General features: G+C 50.2%; 1 protein-coding gene across 1 annotated transcript in view; it reads right to left on the bottom strand.

The window, feature by feature from the left end:
• The window catches only part of LOC103119846 (calpain-8), a 49,947-nt gene extending 48,125 nt beyond the window's left edge, over positions 1–1,822 (bottom strand). Inside the window, exon 1 of the mRNA XM_007530172.2 lies at positions 1,583–1,822. Within this exon, the coding sequence (XP_007530234.1) occupies positions 1,583–1,819 (237 nt within the window). The 5' untranslated portion in view covers positions 1,820–1,822. The remainder of the gene's footprint in view (positions 1–1,582) is intronic.
• Between the last annotated feature and the right edge of the window lie 11,505 nt (positions 1,823–13,327).

Genomic DNA, 13,327 nt, shown 5'->3' with positions numbered 1-13,327 from the left:
GGAGAGGAGAGGAGAGGAGAGGAGAGGAGAGGAGAGGAGAGGAGAGGAGAGGAGAGGAGAGGAGGGAAGAAAAAACTCAAGCCCACATAACTCAGCAACTTGAAAACAGAGGCACTTGGCAGGGGCAGAATTTCAAATGCTGTGACTTCAGAGAGCACTTAACTCTCAAACACTGGTGAGTATAAAGAAGGCAAAGCCACATGAGCATGAGTTAGCATGTCCCATCTCCTCTCTTACAAAGCAGGTGAAACTGGCAGCTCTCTGAGAACCAGGGTCACGTGAGTCACCTCGGGCAGCTGGCTTAATGCCCCTGAGGATGACGTAAGTCAAGAACCACCTGCAAAAGCAAAGGCAACACCAACCACCCAGTTTAAAATGGGCAGAGAGTGAGCAGCTTGTCTCAAACGTCCGTCACCCAAGTAGAAGGACGGAACTGGCTCATTGCAGTTGATCTAAGATCAGACTTAGGCCGAGACACTGCTTTAAGATGGCTACTTTTCAAAAGAAAAAATAACAAAGGTTGGCAAAGATGAGGAGAAACTAGAACACTTGTGCTCTGTCAGTGGGAATGAAACGAAAGGAGGCCACAGTCACAGGGAAAGAGTATGGTCGCTGCTCAGTAAATCAAGAACAGGACTACTGCATGATCCAGGAACTCCGGAAGAGCTGAAATCTAGGTCTCAAAAGATATTTGTAGGGAGTCGGGCGGTAGCACGGTGGGTTAAGTGCAGGTGGTGTGAAGCGCAAGGACCAGCGTGAGGATCCCGGTTCGAGCCCCCGGCCCCCCACCTGCAGGGGAGTCGCTTCCCAGGTGGTGAAGCAGGTCTGTAGGTGTCTGTCTTTCTCTCCGTCTTCCCCTCCTCTCTCCATTTCTCTCTGTCCTAAGCAACAACGATGACGTCAATACTAATTACAACAATAAAACAAGGGCAACAAAAGGGAATAAATAAATAAGTAAATATTTTTTGAAGAGATATTTGTACACACATATTCACGGAAGAATGATCTGCAGTAGCCAAACAGCGGACACACACATCAGAAATGAATCACCATCATTCAGGAGGCCTCAGCGGATAAGACTGTGTCCTATAAAGGCTCTAGGGCGTCTGAGCACAAGCCTGGCCAAAATAAGCCGTGCGATCATTCTTCCCTAATGACTGCAAGTGGTCACTTCTGACAGCCACTCATGTGTTCACTCACCTGGGCCTACAAACCACAAGAGCCACCTACAGCACTGGCTGTGATCCCCATGTGCTGGTCCCTATGTGGGCATGCCAGGCACCCTCCCCAGAACCATCTCCAGCCCTCACAGGCTCCTGTGAGCTAAGGAGCCAGCGGTCCCATTGTCCAGATGGGCAGACAGGAGCCCACAGACAATGAATTCCCACAGTCATGGGATGCCTGACTCCATCCATGCACACCGACCCTCTGCCCAGCCTCAGAACATACATGAAGGGCCAGAGAGAGACGTGAGGACAGCTGGGACCTGGGAGCTTGGGAGCTAGACGCAGGCCTTGCCCCCACTGCTTCTGGCCGGCAGCAAGCACCACCCCCCCACTTATTCAGAAGCTCACTGCCTTACCGTGGGCCGCTTCCAGACCACACCACGTGTCTGTGGGGAGCCGGGACCAAGATCCTTGTAGCCCAGGGCCGACGGGCAGGCCGGGAACTCGGGGTCCTTAAAGAGAACCCCCGAAGCCAAGCACTCTTGCCTCAGGGCCTCAAAGTCTTGGTCCAAGTACTTCACGGCCTTCTGACTAGAGCCAAGACCCTGGGCCACGGCCCGCTGCTTAGACAGCCGGGCAGCCAAGGCGGCCATGGTGAGCTCTGCTGGCAGGGCAGGGCGCAGGGAGCTATAACAGGGGGTGGTGTGGGGAGGGGGGGCAGGTAAACACTTCAGGAGGTGCTGCTTAGAGGGTGTGAGTCAGTCAGAAGCAAACAGGCACCTCCTCACCCACCATCCACGGTGCCTCCCAGCCCATTAGCCTCAAGGTTCATCAGCCTCACAGTGCCTGCCCATCCCTGGGGGCTCTCCCCTCCCTGGGGACCCTCTCCTTCCTGAAGACACTGCCCTACATGGGGCTCCGCTTTCCCTGGGTAAGCTGCCCTCCCTGGGGACCCTGCCGTGGTCGGAATGAGAAGGCCCACCTCAGAGCTGAGGCAGAGAGCTCGGGAGGAGCTGGAAAGCTGTCTTCTGAGCAGGAGCAGGCCCCCAGGGTTTAGAGTGGCCTCTCTCCCTTTCAGAAGCCTTTGCCTACACACTTTCCAGGAGGACGGGAAGACCAGAGATGCCCTCATGGGGACAGTCCCACCTCTGGACAAAGGTCGTGGCCTCTGCCTGGAGTTCAGTCCCAGCCCCGGCTGTCATTAGTTCTGTTGCCTTCAGCAAGTTAGCTGGTGGCTCCTCCCCCTTAATTTTCTCATCTGTAAAATAGTAGGTAATAGCAGGATCCACCTCACATAGTTTCCTGGGAGGGAGATGTGATGACAGCTGGGACTGGCTCCGAGCAGTGCAGAAAGGCCCTGTAAATTCTCACAAGTGTTCCCAAGAACCAGGCCTCCAGATTCTTGGGTTCTAATGTCAGAAGTAAATCATGGGCTGCGTGACCCGGAATTAATCCCTTCTTAGGAGACTCCAGTTTCCTAGGCCTGGGGTACCCTCAGGATGTGGATCGTACGAGTGATTTGTGAATCTTAGCAAGAGAGAAGGGGCCAGGTGGCGGCGCACCTCGTTAAACATCACAGTGTGCAACGAGCAGGGTTCAAGCCCCTGGTCCCCACCTGCAGGAGGAAAGCTTCATGAGCAGTGAAGCAGGGCTGCGGGCATCTCTCTGTCTCTCTCCCTCTCTATCTCTCTCTCTCTCCCCTCTTAATTTCTCTCAGACTCTATCCAATAATAAATAAGTAAAATTTTAAAAAATTAACAGAGAGAACCAGGCTGAACAACTGTCCCAAAAGATACTAGATCCTGGAGCTGGGTGGTGGTGCACCTGACTGAGAACATGTGTTACAGTATGCACAAAGACTCAGGTTCAAGTCCCTAGTCCCCACCTGCAGAGTGAAAGCCCTGGTAGAGTAGGGCTGCAGGTGTCTCTCTAATAAATAATAAATAAAATATGTTTAATTTTTTAAGTAAGACAGAGCATTTAGCTGGAGAACAGAAACACAGGTCTGCTCTTTCGGGGTTCCAGGCTCCAGTAGAAATTCAAGACTGTTCAGCAGGGAAGCAATTCCAGAAGCCAGACCTTCCACCATCTGCACCCCACAATGACCCTGGGTCCATAGTCCCAGAGGGGTAAAGAATAGGAAAGCTGTCAGGAGAGGGGATGGGATACGGAGTTCTGGGGATGGACATTGTGTGGAACTGTACCCCTCTTATCCTATAGTCTTTTTTTTTTTTTTGCCTCCAGGTTTATTGCCGTGGTTCGGTGCCTACACCACAAATCCACTGCTCCTGGAAGCCATTTTTCCCCTTTTTTGTTACTCTGCTTGTTTTACCATTGTTGTGGTTATTATTATCGTTGTTATTGATGTCGTTGTTGGATAGGACAGAGAGAAATTGAGAGAGGAGAGGAAGACAGAGAGAGGGAGAGAAAGACAGACACCTGCAGACCTACTTCATCGCCTGTGAAGCGACTCCCCTGCAGGTGGGGAGCTGAGGGCTCAATAGCCTATATTCTTATCAGTATTTCCATTTTATAAATAAAAAAATGAAATAAATTCAAGACCAAAGACTTCAGAGGGTCGAACTAGCTGCTCTGGGGCCTACTTGCACTTTCCCTGATTGGGCATCTGCCCCCCAACACACACACACACACATATACACACTCACATGCACACACACACACACACCCGCCATTAAGTTCTCTCAGCGTGCACAGTTACATTTTCAAGCTGGCCAAAATCTCACCTGAATGACCCCACCCACCTTAAACGCCAGAACCTCAGCTCCATCAAAGCAGCACAGGGTCAGGCACACCGGATCCCAATGGAAAGCTACTAACTATTATGCCAGAAGTTTGAGTCCCGATCTCACGCAAAGAAGGCCAGAATTATATGCAATAGCAAGAGCCTTTAAGCTTAGGTCGCCGACACCCTTCCAAGCAAAGGGGGAGTCTTCGACCCCAATCACTTCTCGTCCCACCTTTTTATAGTTATCACAGGGTGGGTACAGGTGGAAATATCCACATGGAACAAGGAACAATTGGTTTCAGGCCAATAGCTGTTCTCAATATTTGGGGCTTTTCTTTAACCTCACACTAACTGTGCAGGGAAGGAAAACCAGTTTCCCTTCTTAATCTAGTGACTCTCTTTAAAAATTCTTTATGATCTCTATTTATGGGAACAGAGACAGCCAGAAATCAAGAGGGAAGGGGGTGAGAGACAGAGAGACACCTTCAGCCCGGCTTCACCACTTGCAAAGCTTCCCCCTGCAGATAGAGACCAAGAGCTCCAACCCGGGTCCTTACACATTGTAACGTGCACTCAGCCACCACCCGGCCCCATTCTCGTGACTCTGAAGCTGGTGACTGATAACACACAGCCTTACTCTGTCCAGAGTGGCCATTTTACACACAGAGCTGACCACATCTGTAACCCAGGAGGTGGGGCAGAGCATTGGGGCTAAAATAAAAAAGAGGGCTGAGTGGTCACACGCCTGCTTGAGCACATACGTTACAGCGAGTGAGGACCCGGTTTTGAGCCTCTGGTCCCCACCTGCAGGAGGAAAGCTTCATAAGTGGTGAAGCAGGCCTTTGGATGTCTCTCTTCCTTTCTATTACCCCCTTCCTTCTTGATTTCTGTCTCTATCCAATAAAGAAATAAAGATTAAAAAATTTTTAATTTAAAAAATATGTGTGTTTGCATTTATTTATTTATTTATCCTTTTTTTTTTTATTTTTACCAGTGCACTGTTTAGTTCTGGTTTATGGTGGTGTAGGGGATTGAACCTGGGACCTCAGAGCGTCAGGCATGAGAGGGTTTTTTGTTTGTTTGTTTGTTTATTTGTTTTTACAAAACTATTATGCTGTTTCCCTGAGGAGATCCTGGGTTTGAACTTAAAAGCATGAAGCCTCAAGTTTGATCCCTGGCACTGCATGTGCCCGACTTATGTTCTGGTTTTCCTCTCTCTCTCTCTCCCTCTCTCTTTCTCATTAATAAATAAATATTTCTAGTGAGGAGTATTTTCTTTACAGAAAAAATAATTTAAAAATAAATTTATATATATATAAACATCCACGATGCTCCCAAGCTGACAGCCTTCCATGTGGTGTCAGGAAATCAAACTGGGAGCCTCTGGCATGCAAGTCCTGCACTCAGCCAGCTGAGCTATGCTCCCTTCACCAGATACACTGTCCATTGTTCTTAGGAGAATGGGGGGGTACCCTACCTTTAGGACCCTAAGTAGACCAGCCCTCTCCTCCCCTTCCATCTCTGGTTTCTCTTGGGTCCCAGGAGGCCTTGCATCACCTGTGCCCAGGCCTTGGCCCTGCTGTGGGTTCTGTCACAACTGCCCTTCTCCCCACCCTGCCCACCACCCTCACTCTCTGGACGCCTGCCCCTGGGAAGCCGCTCTCCTCACAGCATCCTCCTGGGAGCACGTCCCCTGCACCCCACCAGGCTCTGCTCCCCACAGGGACCTCTGTGTGTTTTCATCTTGCACTGGAGACAGGGAAGCTCTGGCACGAGGAGGAGCTGACAAGTGTGCTGAATGACAGACTCTCCACAGGGATGAAATCCACCGAGGTCAGAGGGGCTTGCTCCAGCTAAAAGGGAGGTAGCCCCTGGGTCACTGTCCACCTGCAAACACCTCATGGGTCCCCACTTCCCCCTACACCTCCCTCACCCCCTCCTAACCATCACTTTGGACTAAACTGAGCGTGCCCTGCCTCTAAGCAGAGTAAGGGCAGCCTGTGAGCTTCCTCCTCCAAGAGGGCCTCCCCTGGGGCTGGCCATCTCCTCAACTGTCACACTGTCACATCCAGATGCTGGCTGCGCAGACAAGTGTGAGCTCAGGGGGGGTCCCTGCATGGAGAGGAGAGCCCATGGAGGTGCCCCAGAAGAGAGCAGGCTTCCCGGAGGAAGCAGATTGGTCACCGGAACAGGTGTTCCTCAGCCTCACACCCCCTCTCGAACCCCCCATGCCCGCAAGAGCCAGTGCCAGCTCCCTCCCATCTGACAACTCCAGCTCAAGACAGGCGGCTGCCTGGAGCCTCAGCAAGGAGCCCAAGTGAGCTCTTCTGGGCAACTAAAATGAGCAGGTGGGGGAGCTGGCAATGGCTTCCTGTCTCCTGGGGCCTCCCAGTTCAGAATTTCAAGGCAGGCAGGTGATGCCACCACCACCACCACCCCCCCAACACAAACACACACACACACTCCACTGCAGCAGAGTTCTCAAACACAGCAGGGGAGAATGCAAAACTAGGCAGCTTTGCAAACAGTCCAACTGTTCCTCAAAATGCAAACTTCAGGGAGTAGCAGCGGATTAAGTGCACGTGGAGCAGAGCACAAGGACCAGCATAAGGATCCCAGTTCGAGCCCCCGGCTCCCCACCTGCAGGGGAATCGCTTCACAGGCGCTGAAGCAGGTTGGCAGATGTCTGTCTTTCTCTCCCACTCTCTGTCTTCCCCTCCTCTCTCCATTTCTCTCTGTCCTATCCAACAACAACAACAACAATAACAACAACAATAACTACAACAATAAAACAAGGCAGCAAAAGGGAATAAATAAATAAATTTTTTTTTAATTTTTTTAAATTAACAAAATGAGAATTTCAAGTGGCATTCCACTCTGGGGAACTGAAAGAGCACTGTTGGAGGGCAGCGTAGGGAGAGAAGCACCCTCCCCCTGCACCCCCTGCCCCCGCAGGCAGCCAGGAGCAGGCCCAGAGGCAGGCCCAGAAGCCCAGTGTGTCTGCACGTCCTGCCCCAGCCCCCTCCCTCCCTACCTCCCTGCAAAGGCCACAACATGCAGATGGAGGCAGATGAGACACCTGGAGACAGAGGCTGAAGCTCACCCCTGAGGGTCCTGCCCTCTCCCAGAAGAACAGCCAGGAAGGCCAGCAGGCCCGGGGCCTACATCTCTGTCTCTCCTGAGTCTGCATGCCTACGCGGCTTGTTCTTCCCTCTCCTTTTCTCTCCTTCCTTTCTCCCACTCAATGCTCCTCTTCTCCCTGAAGCATGAGCTGTCTCTCTTGTGATTCCTCCTGGAGGAGTCAGTCTAGAATGCCACAGGAGGGAACTGGGGAGCGGCCTCAGTGAGCTGCTCCCTCCCCCTCAACAGAACTGGCACTGGAATGCTCAGAATTATTCATAACAGCCAAAAAATGGAAACAGCCCCAAGGCCCATGGAGAGACCAAAGATGACATATCCCCACAGTGGAATACTATTCAGCGACAGAAAAGAGTGAAAGGTTGACAAGTGCTACATTACAGATGGCCTTTAAGAAAGTTATGCTGCATGAAGGAAGTCCATCACAAAGAGCACATTACAGATGTGAAATATTCACACTAGACAAATGCATAGAAGCAATAAGTGGGGGGGGGCAGGCACTGGCGCCCCTGGTTAAGCACTCACATTACGGTGACACGGTTTCAAGCCCCTGGTCCCCCATCTGCAGAGGCAAAAGCTTCACAGGTGGTGAAGCAGGGCTGCAGGTGTCTTTCTGTTTCTCTCTCCCTCTCTTTCTCTTCCTCCCCTCTCAGTTTCACTCTGTCCCTATCCAATAATTAATTAATTAGTAAAAGACAAGAGAGAGAGAAAGAAAGGAAGAAAGAAAGAAAGGAAAGAAGGAAAGAAGGAAGGAAGGAAGGAAGGAAGGAAGGAAGGAAGGAAGGAGAAAGGAAGGAAGAAAGAGTAAGTAGGTCATTGGTTTCCAGGTGCTGAAGGAAAAAGGGCTTGGGGACTGACTAGCTTGTAGGTACATGGAGTTTGGGTTTTACTTTTGAGGCGAGGAAAATGTTTCCAGTCGTGCACCTCAGTATAGTGCTGAGAAGCCCCTGGTCCCTGCTGCCTGGTACCCGTGACTAGCCCCCTGACTTCGCCTCTGTCCGAGGTTTGTTCGAACATGTCTGCCTGTTGTCCCCACTGGCTCACTTCTCTGTCTAGAGCCGGGAGACCTGCCCACGGCAAACCCTCAGCCTGTCATTTGTTACAATTCCAGCACTCTGAACAGAGTTCTAGAAGTCGCTGAGCTAATGGATAACTAACCCACATGACCAAGCAGGCTACATCCCTTAATCCATATATTTCGACAGAAACCAGCCCCTCCCAGAGTCTGGAGTGGTAAAAGGGTGACCTGAGAATAAACCGGATATTCTTATGGCATCAAGAGTGTGCCGGATGTAATGACATCTAGACAATGGCTTATCCTAGTGAAACTTTAACTAGACGGGAACTCTTATACCTGTACCCTGTCATTACGTCCGGATGGCAGGACCCTGGCCTTTATTCTCCGTGGTGTATCATCACTGCCTGTACCTTGGCATTTAATTCCCCGGTGTGTGTGCACTTGAGAAAACACCGCTGGTGTTCCTCGTTCCTTGATGTGGGCATACTCTTGTCAATAAATGCTTTGTTGGAGTTCTGGTTGGTGCTACACATTTGACACAGTCCCGTTGTGGGGTGTGTGAGTGTGTGTGTGTGTGTGTGTGTGTGTGTGTGTGTCCGTCCGTCCATCTCCAGACTTCTTCTAATACCAGCTAGGGTGTTTGAAGTGTTTTGTTTGTTGCCTCTCAAACCTGAGAGGCAACAGGGCTCAGGGTCCTGGTCTCTGGCCCTCTGTAGTGAAGTGTTCTAAAAATGACAGACTCTGGGGCTGGAGGTTGCTTATTCGGCAGAGCCTGTGCCTGGTGACGCACGAGACTCAGGTGGAAACCTGTCTAGAGACTCCTCTGAACACTAGAAATAGACCTACACTGTGATCCAGCAATTCTTTTCCTGGGGATTTATCCAAGGGATGCAGAAAACTTCTATCCAAAGACACCAGTGTACCTGGCAAATGTTCACAGCAGCAAAATCTGTACCAGCCCCAAACTGGGAACAACCCAGGTGACCACAGACAGATTAATAACTAAAGTTGTGGTCTATGTGTGTGTGTAGGTCTGGCAGAGAAGCAGTTACAGAAGCCAGAACTCCTTTCTGCACCATAAAAGAATTTTGGTCCATACTCCTGGATGGGGAAAATGTCAGGGAAGATGGCCAAAGGGCTCTGAACCCCAATTCCATCAGGACCTGAAATATTTGTCACCAGGAATCTTTGGTTTTATACCATTACTGAGAAGGAAGAGAATATGGCAAACACCAGAGGAAGCAGGCACTATGTCACTTATCTGAGAGGGCAGAGGAAACTGAAAGGACTCAGAAATAGTAATAGGTGTGGGTATGACTTGTAAAGGAAATCAAGGCAGAGTCACAGGAGTGAATAAAAACGGGCAGGGAGGGAGTCGGGCGGTAGCGCAGTGGGTTAAGCGCACGTGGCACAAAGCACAAGGACTGGCGGAAGGATCCCAGTTCGAGCTCCCGGCTCCCCACCTGCAGGGGAGTTGCTTCACAAGCGGTGAAACAGGTCTGCAGGTGTCTGTCTTTCTCTCTCCCTCTCTGTCTTCATCTCCTCTCTCCATTTCTCTCTGTCCTATCCAACAACAACAGCTATAACAAGGGTGACAACAAGGGAAACAAAAATGGGAAAAATGGCCTCCAGGAGCAGTGGATTCAGAGTGCAGGCACCAAGCTCCATTGATAACCCTGGAGGCAAAAAATATAAAGGTAAGATATAGATAGATCGATATATATATATGTCTGTGTGTGTGTGTGTGTGTGTGTGTGTATATATATATATATATATATTTAAAATGTATCTGTGATCTTGGGAGAACTATTGCAGTTTCCTATAGAGAGGAATGGGGACACAGAACTCTGATGGTGGGAATTGTGTGGAATTATCCCCCTACTATCTTATAACTTTGTAAATCACTAGTAAAAAATTTAAAGGAAGTTGTGATATATATGAATGCTACTGTGCTGTTTAAAATAATGGTGTCATCTCCTTTGTCTCATGTTGGATAGAGCTGGCATGAATGTCCAGTGTAATAAGCCAAAAGGAGAAGAAGGAACACCAGATGACCTCACTTCCAGGTGGAGCTTAAGAAACCAGGTAGAAATACTATGGCAGTAATGAGTAAATAGAATCAAGAATGAATGGGCAAGGGGCCGGGTGGTGGCACAGCTGGCTGAGCACACACATTGCAAGAGCTCAAGGACCCAGGTGCAACCCACCCGCAGGGGGAAGCTTCACAAGTGGTGAAGCAGGGCTGCAGGTGTCTCTCTCTGTCTCTCCTTCCTCCTCCCCTCTCGATTTCTCTGTCTCTATCCAATATATACAGTTTTAAATGAATGGACAGAGACATGACAGACAGCATTGAGAGCCCATTTGGGCTACTTACCATCAACTGAGTGTGAAATGAATCAGCACATATATTAATGAGGATATTAATGAGTGCTGTCTACTTATCCTGGACTAGAAGCCTAGAAAAAGCAGATGCCTACCTCCGAGGAAGTCAGATGTGGCTCAGCTATGTGGTTTTGCTCTCAAGATCTTTCTCCTGGTCGTGCATGAGATGCTGGCAGGGGCCACTGACCAACAGGAAGGCTTGACCAGGACCTGCTTCCAGACGGTGTACTCTCACAGCCCCTGTTGGGGGGCTCCATTCCCCCATGTACGGTGTTCTCCCTATGCTACTTGAGGGGGCCCCGTAACGTGACAGCTGACTCCCTCCAGAGCAGCAGTTCCAACACACCCAGGAGGAAACTCTTCATGACCTGGTTTCTGAAGTTCCATGCTGTCGCTTTTGATTTATTTGATTCATTAGAAGCAAGCCACTAAATCCAGCCCACTCTTACAAAGGAGAAAATGAGCCTCTGCCTTGCTTAAGAGGTGGGATATCGAAGAATTTGTGGGCATATTTTAAAACCACCACAACTTGGGAGTCGGGCTATAGCGCAGCAGGTTAAGCGCATGTGGTGTAAAACGCAAGGGCCGGCATAAGGAACCTGGTTCAAGCCCTGGCTCCCCATCTGCAGGGGAGTCACTTCACAGGTGGTGAAGCAGGTCTGCAGGTGTCTGTCTTTCTCTCCCCCTCTCTGTCTTCCCCTCCTCTCTCCATTTCTCTCTGTCATATCCAACAACAATAATAACTATAACAATAAAACAACAAGGGCAACAAGAGGGAATAAATAAATTTTATTTCCCTGTGTCCCTGTGTTCTGCCCCTGTCCCTGTGTCCCTGTGTTCTGCCGCTGTCCCTGTGTCCCTGTGTCCCTGTGTTCTGCCCCTGTCCCTGTGTCCCTGTGTTCTGCCCCTGTCCCTGTGTCCCTGTGTCCCTGTGTTCTGCCCCTGTCCCTGTGTCCCTGTGTTCTGCCCCTGTCCCTGTGTCCCTGTGTTCTGCCGCTGTCCCTGTGTCCCTGTGTTCTGCCCCTGTCCCTGTGTCCCTGTGTTCTGCCCCTGTCCCTGTGTCCCTGTGTCCCTGTGTTCTGCCCCTGTCCCTGGGTCCCTGGGTCCCTGGGTCCTGCCCCTGTCCCTGTGTTCTACCCCTGTCCCTGTATCCCTGTGTCCCTGTGTCCCTATGTCCCTGTGTTCTGCCCCTGTCCCAATGTTCTGCCCCTGTCCCTGGGAACTCTTACCACTTGAATTCCTACAGGCTCTGCTTCTGCCGCAGCTCTCCTCACACCACCACCCCCACCAAGCTTCTGTGCTGCAGGGCTCCCTGTTCCTAGGCTATTCAGGTCCCCTTCACAGCAGTCACAGAGACCTGCAGTACCTCTCACTGTGGGCAGATGCCCACTGGGGTGCTCGCTGGTGGGCTGTGACATAACATAACATGGTTTCCTGGACTGGCCGTTTTATTCAAGGTCTTGAATACTGAATAAGACAACATTTTTGTTTGTGTTAAGTATGGTTCACAGGATTGACTTAGGGTTTAAGAGGCACATTTTGGGGCCTGGGCAGTGGCATACCCAGTTGAGCACATCCATGGCCAGGCACAAGTACCCGGGTTTAAACCCCTGCTCCCCACCAGCAAGGAGGGGACACTTCATGAGTGGTGAAACAGATCTGCAGGTGTCTGTCCTTCTCTCTTCCTCTCTATCTCCCTTTCTCATCCCCTTTCAATTTCTCACTGTCCTAGCCAGTAAAAAATAGTAATAATAATAAAAGGAAAAGTGGCCACAGGGAACATTGGACTTGTAGTGGTGGCACCAAGCCCCAGCAATAATCCTGGCGGTGATATAAATAGATACGTAAATAAATAATATATAAAAGAGGCACATTTCAGATCTCCTCAAAATATGTGCTGTCTCACCCGCCACCCAAGGGCCAGTCTTTCTCTTCCCCAGAGCTGCGGGTCTCGCTGGAGACCCTGGGCACCCTCAGGCCTCCAGCCATAGACCCAGGGTATATTTTCGCTTGACTGGCAGTTCCCATGCCTTGCTTCCTTAGACCCCATCTGGGAGGAAGATCATCTAACTTGTTCCACTTGTCTCACCTCCAGTTCCACCCAGGCTACATACAGCAAAAGGCAAGATGCCATCTTTGCTAAGAGCTTAACAGAATATAACAGGGGCTTCTAAGGCTTCATGAGAAACACTTGGGAAACTCGCAGACACAATCCCCAAGGAGGACAGACTTGTTCTCCAAATTTAGAGCAGCCCTCTTCCTATTTAGTGGGGAGGCTGTGGATATGGGAGAGACACAAAGACGTGAAATCGAGTGAGCACATAAAGGAAATACAAAGATTAAGATGTTGGTCTTCGGGAGTCGGGCTGTAGCGCAGTGGGTTAAGCGCAGGTGGCGCAAAGCACAAGGACCGGCATAAGGATCCCGGTTCGAACCCCAGCTCCCCACCTGCAGGGGAGTCTCTTCACAGGCGGTGAAGCAGGTCTGCAGGTGTCTATCTTTCTCTCCCCCTCTCTGTCTTCCCCTCCTCTCTCCATTTCTCTCTGTCCTATCCAACAACGACAACAACAATAATAACTACAACAATAAAACAACAAGGGCAACAAAAGGGAATAAATAAAATAAATATTAAAAAAAAAAAGATGTTGGTCTTCCCCATCTGAAGAGGAGGAGATGGGGTGGGAAAGGAGTGCAGAGAGATAGAATTTTTAGATAACATTTTGATTCCTGGGGGGGGGGGTGGTGGTAGATACAGAGGAGGTAATAATAAATGAAAGACAGTCAAGAGGGCCATACACGGGCTAATGGCGAAAGGTTGGCATAAATCAAGGGCTGTTACTCATGCAATTTTGAACACTAACAGTAAAGGAGAAATGT

This window comes from Erinaceus europaeus, chromosome 6 (genome assembly GCF_950295315.1).
Source record: "Erinaceus europaeus chromosome 6, mEriEur2.1, whole genome shotgun sequence".
Lineage (NCBI taxonomy): Eukaryota > Metazoa > Chordata > Mammalia > Eulipotyphla > Erinaceidae > Erinaceus > Erinaceus europaeus.
The sequence above is the reverse complement of the archived record's forward strand: the minus strand, read 5'-3'. Positions and strand labels throughout refer to the sequence as shown.